The following is a 25,578-nucleotide window of genomic DNA, read 5'->3' as shown; positions in this document are numbered from 1 at the left end:
ACCTGGCAAATCTAATTGCGGTCTCTGCGTCACGCCATCGGGGGCGACAGGACACTTGACACAGCGACAGTTTAATACCTGGGAGGGCGCGGGGCGGACAGGCAGCCGTCTGTGGTGGCCGACCCTCCACGTGCCCGGGCTGGCGCTCCTCTCCCTCCTCCTCACTACAAGGCGGGCATCGGGCGAGGGACCCGGGCGACCCGGGGTGAGACCCCCAGCGAGACCCCCAGCGAGACCCGCTCCCAGGTCACAGCAGGCGGCGGGTGAACCTCCCGCCCAGCCAGCGCCCGCCAGCACCTGCCAGCACCCACTGAGAGTATCCGCCGCGCCCCAGGGGCTCTGCTCTGCCGGGGGCTGTGTCCGAGAGGGGAGGCTGCGGGTGCCTCACCGAGCCCGCCGTTCCAAGCTCCCAGACACACCTGGCAGGCCCAGGCCCACGTGTCCTCTGGCGGAGAAACACCACAGACGCCACCTGGAGTGTCCAGATGCAGCCACTGAGGGGGCAGAGCCTCCTGGACTGAGAGCAGCCCCAGATCCTCAGCCCACCCTGCGGACCCCTGACCACACAAGAACACCCTGAGGACCCCTGACCACGCACAGCCCACCCTGCGGACCCCTGACCACGCACAGCCCACCCTGCGGACCCCTGACCACGCACAGCCCACCCTGTGGACCCCTGACCATGCACAGCCCACCCTGTGGACCCCTGAGCACACAGCCCACCCTGTGCACCCCTGACCACGCAAGCCTACCCTGCGGACCCCGGACCACGCACAGCCCACCCTGCGGACCCCTGACCACACAGCCCACCCTGTGGACCCCTGACCACGCAAGTCCACCCTGTGGACCCCTGACCACGCAAGTCCACCCTGCGGACCCCTGACCACGCACAGCCCACCCTGCAGACCCCTGACCACGCACAGCCCACCCTGCGGACCCCTGGCCACGCACAGCCCACTCTGTGGGCCCCTGACCACACAGCCCACCCTGTGGACCCCTGACCACACAGCCCACTCTGCAGCCCCCTGCGGCTCCGACCCTCTGGTCAGCCTTGCGTGGCCGAGTCCCTCAGTCCTGGCAGCGAACAGACCCAGCTGGGAGCCCCCACTCCCAACCCCCACCCCGAGACAAGGCGCGTTTCTAGGCCAGAACCCGCTGGGACACGGAGCGCCTGGAGCCCCTTTCTGCCGAGTCTGTTCTGTTCGGGGATGTGGCCCTGAGCTGGCCAGCAGCGTCGCCTTAGCTGGACCATTTGCAGGTACAAAGGGGTGGGTGTGTCACACCCCGTGTGCCAGGTGGCAGGGCCGGGCCCAGTCAGGTGTAACAAACAGCGTGGCCGGGGCCGCTCACGGCAAAGGGACGCCCCGTGGCTCGGGCGTGTGGCATGGCTCAGGGCATGCGCTCCGCTGGCCCGTCTAGGGGGGTCTCGCGAGTAGCCCCTCCCCAGACTGGGCCACGCTGACCCTCCCACTCGACCACTGCAGGGGCACAGAGCGTGACATGTTTTGTGCCATGTCATCAGTGATCTGTTGTCAATTTTTCAATTTCTTTTTTCTTTTTGGGTCACACCCGGCGATGCTCAGGGGTTACTCCTGGCTCTGCTCTCAGGAATTACTCCTGGCGGTGCTCGGGGGACCCTATGGGATGCCGGGGGTCAATCCTGGGTCGGCTGCATACAAGGAAAATACCCTCCATGCTGTGCTATCGCTCCGGCCCCCCTGTCATCAATTTTGAGACCCCCGTGAGGTAACCGTGGGGTTTTACGCAGAACAACACTTGGGTTCTAACCCAAGTCCTATGGGGGGCTGCCTAGAGCGAGACCCTCTCTGAGCTGACGCGAGTCTCTTCCTCCCCGTGCCGCCATGGCCCTGCCAGGCTCCGAGGTGGAGCTGAGGGGGGCAGCGGCACCGAGGTGGCCGCACACAGGCCAGCCCCTCGCCACACGAGGTTTCGGCATCAGTCAGGAAGGAGCCTTCCAGGAGGGCCGCCCTGACCAGCGCCGTCTCCAGCTGAGCCGAGCGTGGGCCCGGAGAAGGACTCACAACTCCTGTGTCCCTCCACAGCTGAACCCCGGGCCGGGCTGGGGCGTGAGGCCATAAGGGGCCGGGCTAGTCACGGCCCACGCACAGGGGTCTCTGCTGGAAGAGGCCCCGGGGTCCCCCTGCCCACGGGGGTCAGAGTTCCCTGCCGTTCTTCTTGGAAAAGCCGGAAGGAAGCTGTGACGATAGCCACGTGCCTGGCACAGAATCACGGGCGAGGCTCTCACACCGTCTTGTAGCCCGGTTCCCCTCGTCCGTGCATCTGTCCTGCTGGCAGACCAGCGACAGTATGTCACGGCCCCCGTGTAGAGACAGTGAGTAAACGCATGGAGCTGCACCACCCAGCTGCTGGGGGAAGAACTGCACCACCCAGCTGCTGGGGGAAGAACTGCACCACCCAGCTGCTGGGGGAAGAACTGCACCACCCAGCTGCTGGGGGAAGAACTGCACCACCCAGCTGCTGGGGGAAGAACTGCACCACCCAGCTGCTGGGGGAAGAACTGCACCACCCAGTTGCTGGGGGAAGAACTGCATCACCCAGCTGCTGGGGGAAGAACTGCACCACCCACCTGCTGGGGGAAGAACTGCACCACCCAGCTGCTGCGGGAAGCCCCTGGCACTGAGACGGAGCCCCAGTGGGACGCCCCCGTCCCGGGCTCCACACCGCCAGCCCTTCTGCGTGCAGGACTCGAGGGAACAGCGTGGTTCTGTCCCTGCACTCGCTCCCCAGCTCAGGGCGCTAATAAGGGCCAAGGGCGGCTTCACGGTTCTAAACTCACCAAAGGCCAAACACGGACAACATGCGCGAACAGTTTCCCTGTTAATGTCAAACTGGCATCTCTGATCCCGGAGCCACGGGGTAACTGTGATAAATAAGATAAAAGCCTTTTGCATTTTCAAAATGGCACGAGGGAGCCTTTTTATCCTTAACTCATTTGCAGTCAGTTGCTTAGTTAAAACCGACACAAAATCTCTCGTAGTAAGTGGCATTTGGCAAAATCTTTCAAAACACAGAATCTTTTCAAGTGAATGTTTTTGTTTTCTTTGAAAAACAGCTCGAGGTGGCACTGCTGGATCGTGCCGTTGTTCTATTTCCAGTTTTGCAAATAACCTCCACGCTGAAGCACGCTTGGCAAGGAAGGAGCACTTTAACCAGATTAATTCCAACGCTCCGTGGGCGTGAATGGTCTTCACATTTCCTAAATCTCTTCCATACTTTCATCAAAATTTCATAGTTCTCAGTGAACATGTCTTTCTGTCGCTGGTTAAATTTATTCCTCGGTCTCTTATCCTTTATGATGCAATGTGAATGCATCAAAATGCTTTTATATCCTAGAGTGTCACATCTCAAACGAGAACTCGCTGATGGTTCAGTGCCTGGAAGCTCAGACTCAGCACTGGGATTTGGGGGCGGGGTTTCCCAAAGACCCCCGCCTTCCACATTCTCTCGACTTTTCCCCGGAGCGGAGGTGTAAGAGCCTCTCACTCAAGCGTCCTACACGTGGCGCGTGGCTACCGTCACGGCCAACGTCGCTCTTCCAGGAAGAAGAATAAGGGCAGATTCTCCTCCCTGCCAATGAAAACTAAGTCGGCTCTTCGCGAACTCGCCCTTTGCAGAAACTCCTGGCTACGAGACGCGCCCACATCTCGGAGATACAGGTGACACCGGGTCCCGGACACGGCCCAGGCGACGGACACAGAGACCGGTGCTCATTGCCGGCACTCGAGAAGAAGACGCTCAAGTCCCACCCGGGTTTCTGTGGCCCCAGAGCCGTGAGCCCGGCCGCCCTGCCCCACGGGCCCCTCCCTCGCTCCGGAGACCACCCGGGCTGTGTCCACTCGCCCACTTCACAGGCTCGGGGGAGGTCAGCTCGGAGGCCTGGGTGGGCGGGAGCCAGGCCGGCTCCCTGCGTGGACTCTGTCCTGGGTGTTCGCAGAGGCTGAAGTCATGCAAAGGGCCTGAGGACAGCAGGGCCGGTGCAGAGACACACAGGCCAGCCCATGGGGCGCTGTCACCGGAGGTCAGCCAGCACCAGGGCCTGGGCGTGACCTCACAGTGGGCAAGTCGGGTGGGGCACAGCAAGGCTGCACTTCCCGGGAGGGCAGAGTTCAGCCAGGCTGAGGGAGGAAACACACTGGGCATAGGTGGGAGGAACCTTCGCCGGAACACCCCGTTGCAGGGGGTGCTGCCCCCGCCAGCCTCTGCCGAGAGGGGGGTGAAGCCAGTGGCCCTGGGACCCTCCTCGGCCCCGAGTCCCCAGCCATGGGGTGCTGTCCACTCACTCTCGGCACAGGATGGCAGACGCCCCAGGGGGCAGCTCTGCTCCAAATTCTCCACACGGCACCAAGTTCTGTCCCCACCAGACACAGGCGACGAGACGCTGGGAGGAGACTGGGTGGGGGGTCGGCCCCTGAGGCGGCGGCAGCCTGGGGTCTGCTGTGAGCTTCCCGGGACCCCGGACCCGCCAGAGGAGCCGCCGTCCCCGGGTGCGGCAGCTGGGCGGGGCACGCCTGAGAGCGCCATCCATAACCCATGGCAGGTTTGTTTGCAAAAGCTAATAAGGACAACATCATCAGAGTGATGATCTGCTTTGCATATGCAAATGTAGCGTGCGCAGGTGGAAAGGGCAGGTACGGCTTCATCATCGCAGGCGGCAGGTCTGACCTTTGCCGTCAATTAGAGTCAATATGGATACAGCTGGCAAATGCTACTCCGTAGGTGACAAACACAGATCATGCGTAATTACTGATTTCCAACAGAAGGAGTGGAGCACTGGGAGGGCTGGGGGCTGCTTTGGAGGGGAGGCCACCCAAGGCGGGTCTGGGGACTCTCTGCCACTTGGTGCAAGAGGACCCTTGACCCCCTGAAAGCACATCAGTCCACAGGCGTCAACAACATCCAGATCGGATTACTGGAGACTTAGAAACACACAGGTTAGGAATTCGGCATTAAAAAGGAAAAGGAAACAGCAACGATAATTTCAAAACCACGTGATCAAGAGAATGGAAACCATTTCCAGGGCAAACTGAGCTTCAGCATCAGAGCAACGGAAACTCAGGAGTCTGCCCACGGACACCGTCAGACATGGAGTCACGGCAACGGCCTGGAAACGTTTGTTCACGCAGAACATAGCCGGCTGGCGAGAAGCAAACCGAGACGCGACTTGTGGCCACTCCCTGGACTCAGCAGCACGCATGAGGTCTGGGCAGAGACACCCTGAGAACCTTCCCTTCAGCCGGAGGGGCGCCCCCGGGTCACCCCTGGCTCCTCCCTTCCCGGAGCCCCGGGCAACACCTCCCTGGGTGGGGGCTTCCCACGGTACCTTGCACTTTCTCTCAGCCTGTCCCTTCCTTTCCGCCAGGTGTAGACGGGCTTGGGAGAGGCCTTGGGCTTGCACTCGATGACCACCTCTCCGCCCACTTTGACCAGAGTGACCCTTTTTAAGAGGGTTCTTGAAAAATCCGGACCTGCAGCTGAAAGAGAAACAGACAAAGCGTCAGTGGTGCCGCAGGAAAGGCCGCGGCTGCACACCGCCTGTCTCCGTGCCGGGTGACGGCTGCCGTGGCGCAGGGGGACGTGACATTCTTTTCTGAATGTAGGGCGCAGTATGGCGCATTTCTGATGGCTTTATTAAGAGACCTGGGCCCTACGAAAGCAGGACGAGAACGCTATCCGGGTCTCCCTGAGGAATGGAAAGAGCTATGCTTGGAGTATCGTGTTTCACTCAAGTGAGAGAAGGAATCCGGAGTTCCGACCTCCATTGACGGTCAAGAATCAGGGACGCTGTCTCGTTCGCCAAGGCGTCAAAATCAGATGGGCCAGACACGTAATGCGATTTGGAGATGACCGCTAGACTAGAGCTGTTACCGACTGGATTCCACGGGACGGCAAAAGAAATCGTGGCCGCTCACCCACGAGATGGTCAGATTTCTTTGTCAAGACACTGAATGAATGGTTTGAGGCTCTTCGTGTTCCTGGAGTGAGCAGATGCCACTGGGCTACACTAGCACGTGACAGGGACGAATGGAGACGTTACTGGTGCCTGCTCGAGCCACTCAAAGATTAACGGAATGACAAGTGATACAAGTGGTATTAAGGCTGGAGGTCGGAGTCATACTGCTGTGGTCAAATGTCGGTTTTGGGACACCCCACTCTGCAGGCCCGAGGGGACCCTGCGCCTCCCTCTGGGGCCTTGAAGAGTCACTCGCTTTCCCTTCACACCACAGCCAGAGTCAGCATTTCAGGAGGGCAAAGGGGGGCAAGATTCATCCCTCTGTGCCACAGTGTGTCATAGCACACCAGAGAGTGCCAGAGAGTAGCATAGCATGCCAAGGCATGCCACAGAGTGCCAGAAATTTAAATAGCATGCTAGAGAGTTCTATAGAGTGCCAGAGAGTGCCATAGCATGCCAGAGAGTGCCAGAGTGCTAGAGGGTGCCAAGGCATGCCATAGAGTGCCATAGAGTACCATAGTATGCTAGAGAGTACCATAGAGTTCCATAGAGTACCATAGAGTGCCAAGGCATGCCCTAGAGTGCCATAGGATACCATAGCATGCTAGAGTGCCAGAAAGTGCTATAGTGTGCTAGAGAGTCCATAGAGGGCCACAGAGTAACAGCATGCTAGAGAGTGCCATACAGTGCCATAGAGTGCCAGAGCATGCCCCAGAGTGCCAGAGAGTGCCAGGTCCCAACACCCCTGCCCCTGGCCCGCATGCCTCTGTCCACAGACAGGCACTAACCCTTCCTGTCCGGTGCCCAGCACAGCCCCGACTAAGAGGGGAGCTGCGCTGCCGCTGGTCCCCCAGGTGGTGCCCTGCCCAGCTCAGAGCCCTGATGCACAGCGTGGGGACTTAGGCACTTGCCTGGCACGCGTCCAACCCTTGCCACCCCCCAAATAAAGTCCCTTGTGGCTTGGCAGGTGACGCTGGGACAGCTCGCAGGAACCTCACAAGCTCAGCACTGGCAGGCCACAGCTGTGTGGAGACAGAATTGAGGAGTCCTGTTGGCCACTGGCTCTGGCCAGCCCCGGCTCTGCTCCAGAGGTCATTCCTGGTGGTTCTCTGGGGTGAACCGTGTGCAAGGCGAGCCCAGAATTGTCTGGGCTGAGGTGTGTGGTCCCCGGAACAAGCATCAGGGGCGACTTCCCGAGAGTTCCCCCTCCCTCCACCCGAATCCACCGAGTCATGTGTCTCTCCTCTGGCCAGCTATAAGGGGGCTTGTCTGTTGGGGCCCCCGAGGCATTTTCTATGCATAAACCCTGACTCCTACAGTCTGACCTGGCAGATGGGAAACCCCGTCTCTGGAACGTGGAATGAGGACAAGTACAAAAGCCTTAAAGAGCCGAGAGTAGGCGTGCAGGGGTGCAGAAGGCGCATTTCTTAACTGCACCCATATCACATGGAAGCAAGGTGCAGTGAAGCTGGTTAAATCTGGAGTGAGTGTTTCAGTGGTGGGACTATTTCCCACAACTGCCTAGAGAAGGAGGGGGAAGGCGAGCTTCTGATGGAGCAACGCACACACGGGCTGGTCTGACCTACGTCCGTGGAAGTCAGAGAGACGGTCCTAGAGCACAGCTACCATGGCAGCCTGCCTGCACAAGGGGAGTCCATATTTCAGAGAGAAATTCCGGAATGAAACATGCAGTAACGGCTCCTGCAAGAACAGACCTTTCTGCCAGCACGAGATAATTTCATTCCTAGCATGAGCTGCAAAATCACATCATCAGGCTTTAGGGCGATTTATAAGATAGGGTCAGCACACACCTACTCAATATTTGTGTAACGACAGCTCTTACAGAAACAATAATGATCCCTGAAAACATATGGATGAACAGAAAAAAAAAAAGGCACACTCCGAATAGATCAGCACTGTAAGAAATACAGTGTGTGTGTGTGTGTGTGTGTGTGTGTGTGTGTGTGTGTGTGTGCGCAGACTGTGGTGGGAGAGAAAGGAGGCAGAGGTGAGATGTTAAACTCTAGGAACGTGCAGAGTGCTGGGTTCTAATATTGTCACGTCAGAGCACAGGGCTGACAGGGCAGGAGGGGTGGGGAGGTAGGAGCAGCTGCTGCCTGTGTGTTCGGCGTGCCAGGACTGTGTCAGGGAGGCCGTCGTGTGCAGCAATTAGTAAAATCCACGTACACCCGATATCTCTGTTACCCCCACACCAACCCCCCATGTACCTTCCCTTATCTGCTCTCGGGCAAGCCCCAAAGGCTCGATGGCAGAACAGACTCATCCTAATCTGAGGGAGCACCTGATTTGACTCCTTAATGTTAAAAAAAAATTAAAAAAGCGATTCTTTAGAAGTTTTTTTTCAAAGAGTATTTAGTGAAATCAGGTTTCAAATCTGTATCATCTAAAAAATCCCTTCTTAAAACTCCATCCTCCTGCACGCAGATATTTTTATCACTGGAGGCAGACATTTTTCATCTGCTCAGGGGGAATTCTGCAGCCGCATCTGAAATGAGTTTACATAAATCAAACTGTGTGCCGCGCATGGGTGTATTTGTCAAAAAACTATATATTACCTTTACGGGGTTTGAAATAGCCTGCTATCAGCCACACAGAAGGTAGAAAACACACCTTCCATTTCAAAAGCATTTGTCCCGTCTGGTTTACATGTGTATTATCTCTCGGCTGTCGTGGCAGGAAGGCCGGGGAGGGCTGCCGTGCTCGAGGGCGGAGTGAGACCATGAGCGGGGACCCTGCCCTTCCCCCCGCCCGTCCGCTCCCGGAGCTCTGCACCGTCACGGCCGACAGACGCCACCAGAGCTGCTCGATGCTGACCCAGGCCTGGCCTCCCGCTGCCCTGGGTGGGGGGGACCGTCGGGGCCAAGGGGCAGCAGCCTAGACTTGTTCTCACCCCCCAACACTGGGGCTGCTCGTGGGCAGGAGAAGGAGGCAGCTTCCGGCCCTCGGGACCCACGTGGAGGTACAATAAGAATGACCGGTCCTTGAGGCGCCATTGCAGACGGCCCCGAAGGGCTCAGGACAGAGGGCGACAGTGGCCACATGACCTGCTGGTGGGTGGACGCAGGCCCCGTGCTGGACAGATGGGGTGGCGGCCCCTTTCCCACGCCCCAGCTCGAGGACCCCTCCCCCCCCCGCGTGCAGGCACGAAGCAGGCGCCCGGTTCTGTGTCCACCCCCGTCCATCAGAGCCCAAAGCGCTGCTGTTTCTGGGCGGCACCTGTGGGCGGACCCTCAGGCCGCTCCTGACAGCCTTTCCTACTCTCCGAGTGACTCTGGGCATGAGCCGTTTGGTGGTGGCAGGACCTTCGAGGCCGACGCTGCGCCTGTTTCCTTTGCGGAAGGCGGACAGTGCGAGGGACTCCCTGACGGCTGACTCCGTGCACGGCGCTAGTGTCTGGGCCCCGGCCACTCCTCTGGGAATGTCCTGACGGAGGGGGGTGGCCACGGCTGACCCACACCTCACCCTCCCGCTGCCGGCCACCCCTCGCTTCCTGCGGCTCCCCGGGGACAGCTGTTAGGGACTTCTTCTGTCCAAGCAGGGACCCCCCAGGACCGGAGCACAGCGGGAGGGCGTTGGCCTTGCCCGGGCCCAACCCCCACGAGGCCCCCTGAGTCGGTCAGGGGTGAGCTCTGAGCACAGAGCCAGGAGTAAGTCCTGGGCACAGCCAGACGCGGCCTCAATCAGCGGAGAGGCGGTTGTCTGTCTGTGTGCCCCCCACCCCCCCAGGGGTCCCCGTGAGTCGTACGACTCCCTAACCGGCTCCTGCCCGGGGCTGCGTGTGCAGCTGCGAGGGCCAGAGCGGGGGGGCTGTAGCTGAGACAGAGCTCATGCCCCCCCCGCAGGCTCTGCACCCAGACCCCCTTTCCATGGCAGACACCCGAGTCCTTCCCGCTGGACACTCCCCGGACGCCTCCCCCAGCCCTGTCCCCACTGAGACCACAGACCGGGCGCCTCTGAGCCCCTGGGGCTTCCTCCAGCCCCGCAGAACCCTCCGAGACGCGTCTCAGCAGGCACTTCCTGAGGGCAGCCGAGCCCAGAGGCAGCCACGGGTGGGCAGGAAACAGTTTCCAGCTGCCACTCTGGGCCCGGAAGCTGCAGGTGCTCCGTGGACATGGTGTCCTCAGGACCCCTGGCTCCTCCTGCCTCTGACTTTTCTCTTTACAAAACGGGCGAGAAGCCCCCGCCGATGTGGCCTGGGTATTCCCGGAAGGGCCCTTCCTAAAAGACGGGTTTCAAGTCGGTGTGGACCCCTCCTGCCTCCCACCCCCAGTTCCATCCCGTTAGAAGGGGTTTGATTAAGTATCGTAGCTGCAGAGTGTGGTCAGTGCCGCGTCCCTGCTGGCTGTGCTGAGGTGCCACGTGTGGAGAACAAGGGAGTGTATGTTTCAGATGGCCCAGGGGCCTCGTGCCCTTCCGTGGAGTGGCGGTGTAGGCCCCGGCGTGGGGCTCCGTGGCTGAACCGTGGCCTGGCATGTGGTTTGGGTCCCCAGCACCACAGCTGAGTGATTCCATTTTATTTGGGACAATGTCCCAGATACGCGTGGTCGGGGCCATGTTTGATTATGAGTAACTTGGCTACAAGAAAGAGTATCTGTTGAATGGAATTACGAATCTGGACTGTGAACTTCTCTAATGGAGAAATAGAGCCGCACACAGCTGGCCAGTTTAGAGCAAAGGCTCTAACTACGGAAAATCTCTTCTGTAAGTGGAGCTGGGGAAACGGAACATCCATAGACAAAAAAATGAAGCTGGCTATGTCGCTTACCGCATCACAGAAATAAGCGCAGCACGACTGGGGACTAAAGACATCGACTGTAAGATGAAAGGTCTGAAATCATAAGACACAGTGAAAAATAGGCAATCCTTGTTTGGATATTGGTCTTGTGTGTGTGCGTGTGTGCGTGTGTGCGTGTGTGTGTGTGTGTGTGTGTGTGTGTGTGTGTGTGTGTGTGAATTCGGCTCAAAGTACGGGAAATAAAAGCAAAACTCAACATCAAACTTAAAGAGATTCTGCACAGTGAAAGCAATTTTCACCGAAACAGAAAGACATTTGCCCAAAGAGAAGATTTCCGCGTGCCGTTCCTCCCAGTCTCGATACTCAGAGGGGCGGCAATTCCTGAAACGCTCAACAGTAAGGCCCGACCAGGACCCCGGCTGAGGGTGTGGACGGACACTTTTGCCACGAGGACCCGGGATGAGAGTGGCCAGAGGGAGCCGCTCCCCCGCCCCCAGGAGGCACGTCCAGGCCAGCCCGCCCACACCGGGGAAGCTGGTTCCCCAAAGGACAAGGAAGCGTTGGTGAGGAGGGAGAGAGCGGGCAGGGTGGGAAGGCTGGGAGGTGCCGCCTCCACGGGGACCAAACCAGGAACCTCACGCGGCCCAGGTTGCCCACCTCCGGCTGTTTAGGGGAAAATGTTAATCTGAAGAAGCAGATGCACGGGATCAGGGCAGCGTTTCCCAGCAGGGGCCGGACTTGGGGACACTGGGGGGCTGCGGGGAGAGGAGCAGAGCCTCTTACAGGGCAGGGGTGCGCCTGCTGGGGAGGGGAGCCTGGGTTGTTACAGGGCAGGGGTGCGCCCGCGGGGAGGGGAGCCTGGGGGTGTTACAGGGCAGGGGTGCGCCTGCAGGGGAGGAGAGCCTGAGGGTGTTACAGGGCAGGGGTGCGCCCACTGGAAGGGGAGCCTGGGGGTGTTACAGGGCAGGGGTGCGCCTGCGGGGGAGGACAGCCTAAGGGTGTTACAGGGCAGGGGTGTGCCCGCAGGGGAGGGGAGCCTGGGTTGTTACAGGGCAGAGGTGCGCCCGCGAGGAAGGGGAGCCTGAGGGTGTTACAGGGCAGGGGTGCGCCTGCTGGGGAGGGGAGCCTGGGTTGTTACAGGGCAGGGGTGCGCCCGCTGGGGAGGGGAAGTCGCTCTGTAACACACGAGGGGCTGGAGCATTTGTGCTCAGTGGGATCATTCTGATGGGGAAGGACAAACTCGGGATGACCCCACTCAGGCGGGTTGTGGGAAGCCGAGGGGCCACGGGAGGGGCTGGGCCAGGGGAGGGGCTAGGCCATGGGAGGGGATGGGCCACGGGAGGGGACGGGCCAGGGGAGGGGACGGGCCAGGGGAGGGGATGGCCATGGGAGGGGACAGCCACGGGAGGGGACGGGCCACGGGAGGGGACGGGCCAGGGGAGAGGACGGGCCAGAGGAGGGGACGGGCCAGGGGAGGGGACGGGCCATGGGAGGGGACGGGCCACGGGAGGGGACGGGCCACGGAGGGGACGACCACGGGAGGGGATGGGCCAGGGGAGGGGACGGCCATGGGAGGGGACGACCAGGGAAGGGGACGGCCACAGGTGGGGACGGGCCACGGAGGGGATGGCCCGTTGGTGCTGCTGGCAGGGGAGCGGCTCGGGGGAGCCGTGGAGGGAAGGGGCTGGGCCACCAGCAAGAACGGAGCACGGGCTGCATGTGTGTGCACGTACACATGTGCAGGCGCGTGTGCACAGGTACGGAGATGTGCAGGCTACATACAGGCGTGGGTGTGTGCACACGTGTCTGAATCTGCAGGTGCGTGCACGGATCTCGGTCTGGATCTGCATGTGACACACGCCTGAAGCTCGCTCAGTGTCCCGATGCAACCGGGGTCAGTAAGACAGGCGTGTCGCTTGGTGGGGCCACGCCCCGGCTGTGCTCAGGCTCCAGCGTGGCCCAGGGCCCCTCCTGGCAGTGCTCTGGGGACCAGTGGGCTGTTCCCGTGCAGGGCGGCCGCGTGCGGCCTGTCTCCAGGCCCTGGCAGCTGGCCGGAGGCCCGGGCCCTGCCGGCCCCTCCCGCGTCCCCGCGTGGCCCCGGGGTCTCAGCCGTGGCCGAGTCTGTGGCCCTGCCGGAAGGACTCGGGGATCCCCCTCGGACGCCAAGACCCTCTGAAGCTGCCGCCTGCCCCAGGGGCGCGGGACGCCCGTGCCCTGATGCGCCCTCGGCTCTGGACGTGGGCCCGAGTGGCCGCTCCCCCCTGCTCGCTCCAGAGCCTGGTCGGCCCCGGGCACCGCACGGCTGTCTCCACACGACGGGGGCCAGGAGACAGGCCGCGGGCGGGGCCGCTCTCGGGCTGCGCGTCTCTGACAGGCGACCCCAGGCCCCGCTCTCCAGAGGCGTCGGCCCTGCTCCTGCCCACGCCCGCACCAGGGAGGGCCCCGGGGCCTCGCCGCAGCCCCAGACTTAGGGCTTCCCACAGCTGCACCCCACCTCCTGGCCCTCCCCAGGGGCCAATCGCCAGCACGGAGCCGAGAGGGGGGCACCAGCCCCTGCCGCTCCCCGTGGTCAGTGGCCCGGGGCTGGAAGGGCAGTGCGGAGACGTGGCCGCGCTGGCGTCGGCTCTGAGAAAGTGCCCGCGTGCTCCGTGCCCCTGCACTGCCAGAACACGCTTGCACACTCACATACGAGCACATGCTCACACGCAACACAGAGAGCGCATGCTCCCGTGAGAACATATGAACATGTGATCAGGCATGTATTCCTCCCGTGCACATGTGAGAACATTTGTTCTTATACACGCAAATATTCCTCTCGTGCATGGGTGAGAACACAGGTTCTCATACATGCATGTATTCCCCTTGTGCACACATGAGAACACAGGTTCTCATACATGTATATATTCCTCTCATGCATATGTGAGAATATTTGTTCTCCTATACGCATGTATTCCTCTCGTGCACACATGAGAACACAGGTTCTCATACATGTATATATTCTTCTTGTGCACACATGAGAATGCAGGTTCTTGTACACACATGCATTCCTCTCGTGCACACATGAGAATACAGGTTCTCATACATGTATGAATTCCTCTCGTGCACACGTGAGAACACAGGTTTCATACATGTATGTATTCTTCTCATGCACACATGAGAACACATGTCCCATGTATTTGTGCAGGCTTGGGTCATGCTCACGGGGGAACATGTTTTCATACATCTGTGCACGTCCTCCCTTGTGAACATGGAAGTGGACGGTCTGAACTTTTCTGAAACACCCACAGGGCCATCGGCCCCTTAACTGATTCTCCATCTCATGAGCTCTTAAAACAACTCGCTCCTTCCCACAGGCCACCCTCGTCCACTCTCTCGCTTGTTCAGTGTGTGCCGGGTGCCTCAGACTCGGGGGAGGTCGGGGGGCAAGGGAGTCGGGGAACCGGGCGGCCCCAGCGGCCTCGGGAGGCCCTGAGCTGCAGGAGGAAGGACCAGGCCGAGGGGAGGCGGCGTGTGCGTGCCCGGGTGGCCACCTCCTCCCAGTGACGTGTCTGGGCGTTGGCGCCTCCTCGGCCCGACTCACCCAGGACGCTGAGCTCTGCGCTGGAGAAGATGGCGCCGTGCTTGTTCTCCGCCACGCACTGGTACATGCCCGCGTCCGACAGGTTCACCGTGGTGATGTTGAGCGTGCCCTGCTCCACCTGGACGCTCTCCTGCGGGGGGGGGGGGCCGAGAGCAGTGACCTTCTGCCCCCGCTTCTATCAGAGGGGCTCGATGGGGAGAAAGGGGCCGTCACGCGGCATTTACCTAGTGTGACTGTCTACCTGCCAGCCCGACGGGCAGGTCAGACTTGGCGCGACAAGCCCCCATCAGCCCGGGAGGGGGTCTGACCGGTCGGGCTCCCCCGAGTCCCCCTGCTTTAACAGCGATGCCATCCCCTCTAATGGCCCCCTAAGCAGGCGACCGTGAGGCCGTGCTCGCCCTCTCGGCTCGGGCTCTGGGGAGGGGCTGGAGACGTCCTGGCGACGCTCTGGAGGAGACCGAGCCGTGACCTCGGCCGGGGCAGGCCAGCGGTGACTGGGCTGCGCTGCCCACACGGTGCTGACCGATGGGCGAGACTGCCTGCTGCTGCAGGACGGAGGCCCCGGGACGGACGTGTAGGGACCCGCAGGTGACACAGAGACGGATACGGGCCCCTGCTGGGGCGGCGTCCAGCCTCCTGCCCAGCACCTCTGAGGCCAGGGTGGACATGCACGGTCTCAGCTTCCGGCCCCTCCTCGGACCTTCCTGCCTCGCAGAGACCCCGGGGCGGCTGGCGGCAAGGGCGAGGGGGAAGCAGCTGGACTAGGCCGAGTGGCCCCTCGCTGGGTGGCCCCCAGGGTGGCCTGGGCGTCTCCCACGCGGCCCGCGGCAGCCGTGCTGGAGAGCTTCCCTCCGCAGCAGTGGGGGCGGCTGCCAGCTCTCGGGAGACCTGCCGCTGCCTCGTCAGCACCCGAGTCTCACCAGGCTCGGGAGAGTCCCCGCCCGGCCGGCCAGTCGGGTGAGGGCTGCGGAGGGGCCGTCCTGTTCCCGGAAGGCCCGGGGCACGGTGGACTCCTTCCCCTCAGCTGGCCCTGGCTCACCCCTACGCCTGCCCTGCCCTGTCTCCCCGCCAGGTGAGGTTCCGGGAGCATCTCTGAGTCCTGGCCGGGTCCGTCTGGGCCCTTCCCAGAGCCACACACACATGCTTACACACACCTGTTCACACATGGTCACACACACATGCTTATACATGTGCACAATGCCCTTAATCATACGCTTACACACTCAATGCTCACACACGTGCACACATGATCACACACATGCTCATACATGATCTCTCACATGCTCACGCATGCTTACACATGTTCATAATGCTCACACACAAGCACACATGATCACACATGCACAAACATGCTCACACATGATCTCACACATGCACACTCATATGCTTACACATGCTCATAATGCGCACACACATGCACACATGCTCACACTCATATGCCCATACATGCTCAAAATGCTCACATACGAACACACATGATCACACACATGCACAACACATGTTCACACATAATCTCACACATGCACACATGCTCACACTCATGTGCTTACACGCTCAAGGCTCACGCACATTCACACATTCACACACATGCATATATTTACACACTCACACACACTTATACACTTACGCACACTCACATGAGCACACACGCGTGCACTCAGGCATGCATCCCGAGCCCACACTACAGCCTGTTGTATCCAGGCCGACGGGGATGTGCCACATGCGTGTGTGAAGCAAGGAGCCGAGTCCTGGCCCCACACTGGCCCTGTCCAGGGGCACCGGGAAACTCCCCCACCTCCTGTTTACATAGCGACGGGGCTCCTTACCCGAGGGAGCAGCGGCTCTCCGTTCTTCAGCCAGCGGTAGGAGGGCCTGGGCCTGCCGCTGGCCCTGCACTCCCAGGACACGCTCTCCTCCATGGCCACCTGCAGGTCGTGGATCTTCTGCGTCCAGTTCGGCTGGGCTGCGGACACACAAGGCGGCGCGTGTCCCGTCGCTGTGCCACGTGCCGCTGAGATCCCTCTCGAGCGTCGGGCCCACGACCGCGCTGGGCTCCGCATGCAGGCCCGAGGCTGCCCACCCGAGCCCGGGCCGAGGGGCACTCGGGGCTTCAGGGACACCCGCCCTCACACCCAGCCTGGCCAGGGGCAGGGTCCTCCAACTGACGGACAGAGCGAGTGCCGCAGCCACGGGGACCAGGAGCACACGTGTCCCCCGTGCACAGCCAGCAGGCGCAGACGGGGGACACGTGTGCGGCCCATGCTAGCCCATGGAGCAGGGGCGGCTGGACACGTGTGTGGCTCAGGGGGAACCGTCTCCTCCAGTGACCAGTCTCTTGTGGAGACAGTGCTCAGAGGTGGAGAGAGAGCGGCCACCCGCAGACGGCAGCCCACCCGCGCCCGCCCGCCCGCCTCTCCTGGACACGTGAGCTCACGCCTTTCATTTTCTGTTAGAGAGGCAGCTTGGGGCCACACACGACCATATTCAGGGCTGACTCATGGCTCAGTGCTCAGGATCACTCTCGGAGGGGCTCCGGGGCCCTCTGGGGGCTGGGGATGGGCCAGCGAGGCTGCAGGAAGACAAACCCCCGGGCCCACGCCCCCTCTCCAGCCCCATCTGAGTTTCGTTCCTGTTCTTCACTCCTGGTGACCCCACGAGAGCAGTGCCCAGGGCCCCGGGGCCAGCCCTGACGCTGTCTGGCCCCTGCACCGCAGACACACAGCTCAGTGCCGGGAGTCCTCCCCAGGGTGCTCGGGACTGGGTCCAGCTGGCGCTTCTACATGCAAGCACGTGCCCGTCTCCCCGCACCCTTGCTCTGTCCTTCTCAGAGGCCGGGCACACGTGGGCTCTGGCACCAGAGGGGGCTGCCCGCTGCACACGAGGGCCCCACAGACGCCGCCTCTCAGCAGACACCCGTCTGGACGTGCAGAATCCCCAGCCCGCGTTGGCCCCGCACAGCCAGCATGCCGGGCGCACGCAGCGAGGACCCGGCGCCCGGGGACGAGGCAGGTGGGCCCCCGGACCCCCTCCATGAGCCCCGGCCAGAGGCCCTGCAGGGGTCTCCCGGCCCCCGAACAAAGGCTGCGGATCCATTTCCACCAGACAACTTGGCTGCAGACCCCTCTCCCGGGAGGCTGAGCCTGCCTGGGGGGGTCACGTGCAGAGGACAGTGTGGCCAGCGCCTGCTGTCCTGCAGCGTCTCTGAGGGCCGGGAGGCCTGTCCTGCAGCGTCCCTGGGGGCCGGTAGGCCTGTCCTGCAGCGTCCCTGAGGGCCGGGAGGCCTGTCCTGCAGCGTCCCTAGGGGCCGGGAAGCCTGTCCTGCAGCGTCCCTGGGGGCCGGGAGGCCTGTCCTGCAGCGTCCCTGGGGGCCGGGAGGCCTGTCCTGCAGCGTCCCTGGGGCCGGGAGGCCTGTCCTGCAGCGTCCCTAGGGGCCGGGAAGCCTGTCCTGCAGCGTCCCTGGGGGCCGGGAGGCCTGTCCTGCAGCGTCCCTGGGGGCCGGGAGGCCTGTCCTGCAGCGTCCCTGGGGGCCGGGAGGCCTGTCCTGCAGCGTCTCTGGGGGCCGGGAGGCCTGTCCTGCAGCGTGTGTCCGGGCAGCGGCTCCTTGCGAGGTCTCCCCGCTGCTGTCTCTCTGTCCCATCTGGATTATTTATTTTCACACCCCAGAAGGCTGGAGCCCGTTGGCTCAATCTGGCAGTGCTCGCTTGTCGCGAGAGCCCTGCCCGCTGAAGGCTGTTCTGGGTTCCACGGGCAGGGGCCGGCTTCCAAAACGGGCTCCACTCAGGCCGCACGCTCGGTGCTCGTCTCTCTCGGTTGGACCCGGGCCCGGGCGAGCGAGTGAGCGAGGGCCGAGCAGCAGCTGCGCGGAGAGAGTCTTTGGGGTGAGAGCGACGCGTCACACTCAGCTCGAGAGGAGCTAAATTTGGCCGCGTGCACTCGGAAATGCTCGCGGTTCCACATCAAGCCGCCAGCAAACCGGAGCAATTACGGGGATTAACACCCCCCCCCCCCCACCCCAGCATCCAGATGAAGAGGAAGAAGCACAGGGCTTGGGCGGAACAACCACTCGAGGAGCAGCCATGCAAAGCCGCCCCGGTGGCAAGTCTGCAGTGTGACCGCGGGAGGGGAAACAGTTGCTTCACAGGTCTCAAGACACAGTGCCGCCCTCAAACAAGTGGGCCTAATTCCTTTCTCTCTGCTTCCGCAAATTCATTTCTTCTTTTGGGGTCACACCCGGTGATACTCAGGGCTTACTCCTGGCTCTGTACTTAGGACTTTCTCCTGGCGGTGCTCGGGGGACCGTACGGGATGCCAGGGATTGAACCCGGGTCGGTCTGGGCAGGGAAACGCCCTCCCCGTCGTGCTACGGCTCCAGGCCCTCCGTCTGCACCACAACCACCCAGAGACACGCAGTGAAGAAGCCAACCCAGGACCTCACACGTCCTGTTTCGAACCCTCCTTCCCCGCCCCGCCCTCAAAGCACGGAGGCACACACCCCAGCCTAAAATTTCATCCCCCCTGAGGTCCAGGGCACTCCCGGGATAAGCTGGAGCCACAGACTCACCGTAGAACGTCAGCTGGCCCCGCGCGATGTTCTTCCCCCTGGAGTTTTCAGCCACACACTCGTACGCGCCTGCGTCGTCCTGCTGGAAGTTGGGGATCTCCAGAAGCCCGTTGGACTTGTGTCTCCTGGCTTTCTTGGGGATGGGTCTCCCGTCCGCCCTTCTCCACGTGATGGACGGCACGGGGCTGGGGGCGTGAGAAGGATTATGGGTATGCAGGAAGCGAGACGCAGGCCCGGACGCCCTCGGCTCTGCGTTTCCTTCTCGGTGCCAATGGGCAGGCGTGCCCGAGGCCCTCGCAGGCGGATCGGAGTGGTTCCAGCCAGTCTACACCAGCACCAGGATTTCTTAAAATCAGATAAGAGGGGCTGGGGCGATAGCACAGCGGGGAGGGCATTTGCCTTGCATGCGGCCGACCCAGGTTCGATTCCCAGCATCCCATAGGGTCCCCCGAGCACTGCCAGGAGTAATTCCTGAGTGCAGAGCCAGGAGTAACCCCTGTGCATTGCCGAGCATGACCCAAAATCACTGTATCACTGTCATCCCGTTGCTCATCGATTTGCTCAAGTGGGCACCAGTAACGTCTCCATTGTGAGACTTGTTGTTACTGTTTTTGGCATATCGAATATGCCATGGGGAACTTGCCAAGCTCTGCCGTGCGGGTGAGATACTCTCGGTAGCTTGCCGGGCTCTCCGAGAGGGGCAGAGGAATCGAACCTGGGTCGGCCGCATGCAAGGCAAATGCCCTACGCACTGTGCTATCACTCCCCAAATAAATAAAAAGCTTAAAAAAGAATGGAGCTCTGTGCACCCCTCATTCATGTCCTGCCTTCCTCGCCTCTGGGCTCCGCCTGAGTCCCCCGAAAGGAAAAAAAATCAGATACCAGCTCTTCAACCAGACAATCTACAGCACGTGTAGGAGCATCGCAGATTCAATTTTTGTTGCTTTTGGGGCCACACCTGGTGTTGCTCAGGGGACCAGTGTGGTGCTGGGGATTGAGCCTGGGTCACTGCGCGCACGGCAAGGCCCCCCCTACTGTCTCTGGCTCCAGACCCGGACAGACTGTCGAAGGCATGTTCTGTTTGCCCGAGCACTTTGCTTCCCTGAGTCCTGAGCCAGCGCCCGCCTGGGGCCCACCAGAGGGAACTGCGGCCTTTCTCCACCCTCCACCCTCCTCCCGCATCCTGGGACACTGGAACGAACGCGAAGAAACGCAGCCGTGAGTCCGTTCAGAGGCGTCTGTGGAGCTGTCCTTGAGACAGGGGGCAAAGGGAGGAAGGAGCGGGGGGCCTGGTCGCCCCGTCGGTGATGCTGGACACGTGGAGGCTTACACGGAGGCGTGGCCGGGCGCCAACACCCGTGGGCTGCGGAGACCGGAGCTCTGCAGCTGACGCAGCTTCCCAGCGGGGGGACAATTATTTTCTTATTTATTTTTCACAAACACACACACGCCGAGAAGCAATTAGACTAAAGACCCGCGAATCTTCCCTGGAAATCCGGAGACGGTATTTAAAAAATCAGAGCCATCGGCGCGGCCGCACTTGCTTCAGGAGAGTCTGAGTTCATTAGCAGACACTCGGCACCGAGAGGCCCCTCAGAGGCACGTTCCGGCGTCCCTGCCCGCCCCTGCCGAGATGGCGCTCAGGGCGCTCAGCGGGCAGCTCTGCTCCGAAGTGGGCATGGGCGCTGTGTGAAGTGGGTCTGGACAAGCGGTGTGAAGTGGGCGTGGACAAGCGGTGTGAAGTGGGCGTGGGCGCTGTGTGAAGTGGGTGGGGACATGTGTGAAGTGGCGTGGACGCAGTGTGAAGTGGGTCTGGACAAGCGGTGTGAAGTGGGCGTGGACACGGTGTGAAGTGGGCAAGGATGCGTGTGAAGTGGGTGTGGGCGCGGTGTGAAGTGGGTGTGGGCATGGTGTGAAGTGGGCATGGATGCGTGTGAAGTGGGTGTGGACGTGGTTTGGAGTGGGCGTGGGCGTGGTGTGAAGTGGGTGTGGACGCGGTGTGAAGTGGGTGTGGATGCGGTGTGGAGTGGGCGTGGACATGGTGTGAAGTGGGTGGGGACATGGTGTGAAGTGGTTGTGGACAAGGGTGTGAAGTGGGCGTGGACGCGGTGTGGAGTGGGTGTGGACAGTGTGAAGTGGTGGTGGACACGGTGTGAAGTGGGGGTGGACACGGTGTGGACCGAACCCTCCTGGCACGCGCCCGCAGGCCAACCCGGCCTTCATATGCCGCTACTCAGGCAGCAGGACTGGAGCCAGTGCTCATTCCCTGCCATCATCCTCCTCCCTCCAAGGGGGTCGACCCAGCCCCTCGAGCAGCCCCGCTGAGCTCCCCGGAGCCTCCCGTGCCCCCGGGCTGCGGACCCCAACACAGTCACGGGTATGACCAGAGTGCCGCTGGTCAGGGGCATCTTCACTGTCTCCCGCTGCTCCACAGCATCACCGTGCGTGTCTGTGCACGTGCACCCGACTGCTCTGTCGCGAGTGGCTCAATGTGGGAAGTTTGGGGACACCAAGGGTGGCCAGGGCGGGGCCGTCCTGTACGAGGCGGGGGCACCACTGCCGTGTACGGGGGCACGGCCGGGGAAGGAGAAGGCCTTCCGTCAGGGCAGAAAATACAGCGGGAAACAAGAAACATCTTCCCCTTGGTGGGTGTCAGCACACATACATGCATGCACACACATACACACACATGCATGCACACACACATACGGGAACACACTCATACACACACATGCATGCACGCACACACACCCCTGTGTAATTTGTGGCAGCGAGGACGAAACCGGAGAGTGCCAATAGAGTGAATCAGGACAGGGATGGACTCCGGGGGTCCTCCCTGGCTTGTGTGGTGTCACGAATAACGTGATGCGGGAACGGACGGTCTCAAAGGGGGGAGGGGGCGAGGTCTTGACTCCGGACTGTGGAAGGAGAAGGAAGAGGCTGGAGGAGGGGGCGCAGGCGGGGCAGGGGCCGAGGCTGGGCCCTGGGCCCCTGGGGCACAGCCAGGCATCTGTCCGTCTGTCTGAACCGCCACTGCAGTCGGCCGCCCACGCCCAGCAGCTCACCCCGAGCGTCTGTGAGGAGACAGTGTCGGGGCGGACGAGCCGGGCAGGGGAGGGCACTGACCCCGGTGCTGGGGTTGGAGCCGGGCCAGTGGACACCTCCGCTGCTGTTGCCCACTCTGTCGGAAGTGACCAGCCCGCCCGTCCTCCCGAGCCGGGGGCTGCCCCAGGGCGGGGTGCGGAGTGCCGGGGAGGGGCGGCCACCCGGGGCCCGCGGACACTTACTTGCCCAGCGCGAAGCACTCCAGCCGGGCGCTGCTCCCTCGGGCCGTGGCCACGGTCTCGGGCAGCTGCACCTCGATCTTGGGCTCATACTCGCCCATGGCACCTGCGGGGAGCAGAGCTGTGGGGGCGGCCGGGAGCGCGGCCTGCGCCAGGCCGACACTGCAGGACACTCATATACACTGACAGTTACACACTCACACACACTCTCACATGTTCACATAGACTAATATTCACACACTCACACATGTTCATATACACTGACAGTTACACACTCACACACACTCTCACACATTCACACTGACACATTCATAGACACACTGACATTCACACACACACTCACACACGCTCACTCTCACGTTGATATTCATACACTCACATTCACATTCTCACACATTCACAGACACACTGACATTCAAACACTCATATTCTCTCACACCTGCGCACACACACACATACTCACACACAGTGATATTTGTCCACTCGCACACTCACACATCCACTCACATGTGCACACACTCACATATCCACATACATGCACGCTCACACTCACACACACAAGCTCACACACACGTACAGTCACACACATGCTCAGACTCACACAGGTGCACACCCTCACACGAGCACACACCGGCACAGACCTGTGCAAACCCCCGCACGTGCACACTCGGCCCGTGTGAACGGAGGCCCCGGGGAAACTCACCGTCGTTCCTCAGGATGAGCGGCGTGGGCGGCCCCAGGACCTTGTGGTTCGTCACCGTGTTGGTGACCACGCAGGTGTAGTTGCCCACGTCCGAGCGCTCCACCTTGGCAATGTACAGGTTCCCGGTCTCCTGGGAGACGAAGCGGCGGCCGTCCTGGGGGGAGGGGTACTCGTTGAAGATCCAGGCGTAGCTGAGCTCTGCGGGCAGAGGGAGCGTGTCAGGGCGGGCGCCCACGAGGGGCCACCCGCGGCCTCTCGCGGCGGCACGAAGGCGCCCGTGCGTGGGGGGATGACCGGGCCCTGGGGTCTGGGTGTTTCCCTCTCTCAGACGCGGGAACATGAGGGCGGCCCTCCCCGCCCCGCCTCCCTGCCCTCCCCGCAGAGCCTCGGCCGACGAGTCCGAGAGCAGCTGCTGGCCACACGCGCACCATAAGCATAAACCGTCTTGTTCCACTCCTTTGGCTCGGGGCCACCCTGGCGCTGCCCAGGGGCCATCGTGGGTGCTGGCGTTTGAGCCCGGTCGGCCACGGGCAGGCCAGCGCATCCCCCTCTGTCCGCTCTGTGCTTTAAAGAACGGACTGGGAAGCGCCGGGCACAGGGCAGAGTCTTGGCGCGTCCTCCCGGGGAGCCAGAGGCGGGCCAGCGCCGTCCCCTCCCGGGGAGCCAGAGACAGGCCAGCGCCAGCACCTCCCGGGGAGCCAGAGGCGGGCCAGCGCCGTCCCCTCCCGGAGAGCCAGAGACGGGCCAGTGCCAGCACCTCCCGGGGAGCCAAAGATGGGCCAGCGCCGTCCCCTCCCGGAGAGCCAGAGACGGGCCAGTGCCAGCACCTCCCGGGGAGCCAAAGATGGGCCAGCGCCGTCCCCTCCCGGGGAGCCAGAGACGGGCCCGTGCCTGTACCTCCCCTTCTCCCCAGGAAGCTCGCGCTGCTCCTCAGAAGGACGCTCGGGAAGGGCCGCGGGGGCCGAGGCTGGCGTCGGGGAGACGCAGCGCCTGCAGCAGCCCGTGCTCCGAGGGGCCAGTGCGGCTGCGGGCTGCCCCTCTCTCTCCCCAGAGGCCTCCTGGCGGGCCCCGGGGGGCCACAGAGGGTGGGAGCAGGAACGGGTATCTGGAGGCGCTGCTCTGAGCTGGGGTCCCGTGGGGACGGGACAGTCCCTCAGCCCTTCCCTCCCGGAGGACAGCAGGGGGGGGGGGGCGGCCAGAGCCGCCTTGCGGTGGTGGGGACCGCCTTGTGGCCCCTTGCCATTAACCCCAGCCAGCAAAGCTGCCCCCGGAACCCGCCTCTGTCATTGCCCTCTTTCCAGACAAAGGCGGGGCCGGGGGCTCCCATTCTCCCGGCTACGGCCTCTGCACACGCGTCACCGAGGGATATAATCACGTCTGCGGAGAAGGGCTAATCATCCTGTTTACGCCGTGCCCGTCGCCGTGGCCGCGCCATGCTGGTGTCAGGAGGACGTGCGAGCAGGCGGGCAGGCCCACAGCTGTCGCCTCCAGAAACAGCCCCGTGGGGTCCGGGAAGGCGGCGTGGCCGTGGAGGAGGGCTGGGGGGGGTGCTCCTCACTTGCCATGGGGCGGAGAGCCCCGATCTGCAGAGCAAGCCATCCCCAGCGTCCCCCCGTCTCACCCGGCCACCAGGCGAGCCCTGGGCCAGTGTCACCCGCCTTCGTCACGGCCTCTCACACGCCAGAGAGGACTCGGCCGGCCCCGAGCCACCAGCCCTCTGGCTCCAAGGGGAACTGCAGCGAAGCCATGAAGCTCTGAACCCAGCCCCGCAGCTGGCCGCCGGGGGCTCCTGGACCCTTCGGGCGGGAGGCGGGCGCGGCCCCTCGGAGCTGCCTGGCCCTGAGGACCAGGAGCAGGAGGCTGCTCCGCGCCTTGTCCGGGGGAAGTTTGAAGACGGCCAGGAAGATCGACGCTCCCCCTGTGCGAGCTCGCACACGCACACACACACGCACCGTCTCCATCTCGAAAGGAGATGCAGGCTGGGAGCCGCGGCCAGCACGGGGGCTGGGCAGCACCCCGGGCACGCGGCCAGCAGCGGGGCGTTAGTTCTTTGTCAAAACTGGGGCCACACTCCATGAACAGGCCCCCGGGGCTATCCAAACGCCACCAAATTAGGGCCGGAGGGGCAGGACGGGGTTAAGGCACTCACCGTGCACGCGGGTGACCCTGGCCGGAGGCTCCGCATCGCCGTGGGTGGACCAACGCCCCCCTGCGCCCCCTGAGTACCGAGTCACGGGGACTTGATGCTCCAAGCTGCAAACAGCCCGAGGTGCAGTTCACACACCCTCTCCTTCCCGCGGAGCCCCGAGTGGCGGTTACCAGAGGGGTCGCCCCCGCGACAGGAAAGCTCTGTCTGTCGGCTCCGTGCACGCCCGCGCACACGCAGAGGTGCCGTGAGCTCCGTCCGTGCACCTGCCGTCCCACACGTGGGAGAGAGCGTGAACTCCCTCACAAACAGCAGAGACTGTTGGCTCAGGCTGCGACACCCCTGGGAACCGAAACCCCGCACCCGCCCGGGGGCCAGGGCTGGAGCAAGGCAGGTGGGGAGCACGGGGCTGAGCCCCCCCCCCCCATGCACGGCGGGTCCCGAAGAGCAAAGGGAACCGGAAGTTCTGCCGGACACCCTGGGCTCTGGCGCTCAGAGCCGCCCGCTCCTGCCCACGGCCCCCAGTCAGGGCATCTCCGGCAGAGGCAAACCCGTC

The 25,578-nt window shown here is 62.5% G+C and overlaps 1 protein-coding gene across 8 annotated transcripts in view; it reads right to left on the bottom strand.

Annotated features, from left to right (window-relative positions):
• Positions 1-25,578, bottom strand: part of LOC101557906 (contactin-4) — a 584,043-nt gene that overhangs the window by 60,485 nt on the left and 497,980 nt on the right. For all 8 annotated transcript variants that reach the window (XM_055136085.1, XM_055136079.1, XM_055136080.1 and 5 more), the window contains 6 exons: positions 22,877-23,074; positions 22,177-22,279; positions 18,890-19,074; positions 16,155-16,291; positions 14,329-14,458; positions 5,363-5,513 (listed from right to left, as the gene is read on the bottom strand). In XM_055136085.1, coding sequence (XP_054992060.1) covers positions 5,363-5,513; positions 14,329-14,458; positions 16,155-16,291; positions 18,890-19,074; positions 22,177-22,279; positions 22,877-23,074 — 904 coding nt within the window. The remainder of the gene's footprint in view (positions 1-5,362; positions 5,514-14,328; positions 14,459-16,154; positions 16,292-18,889; positions 19,075-22,176; positions 22,280-22,876; positions 23,075-25,578) is intronic.

Source organism: Sorex araneus, chromosome 4, assembly GCF_027595985.1.
Source record: "Sorex araneus isolate mSorAra2 chromosome 4, mSorAra2.pri, whole genome shotgun sequence".
In the NCBI taxonomy this organism is placed as follows: Eukaryota; Metazoa; Chordata; class Mammalia; order Eulipotyphla; family Soricidae; genus Sorex; species Sorex araneus.
Note: the sequence above shows the minus strand (reverse complement) of the source record. Positions and strands in the feature narration are given on the sequence as shown.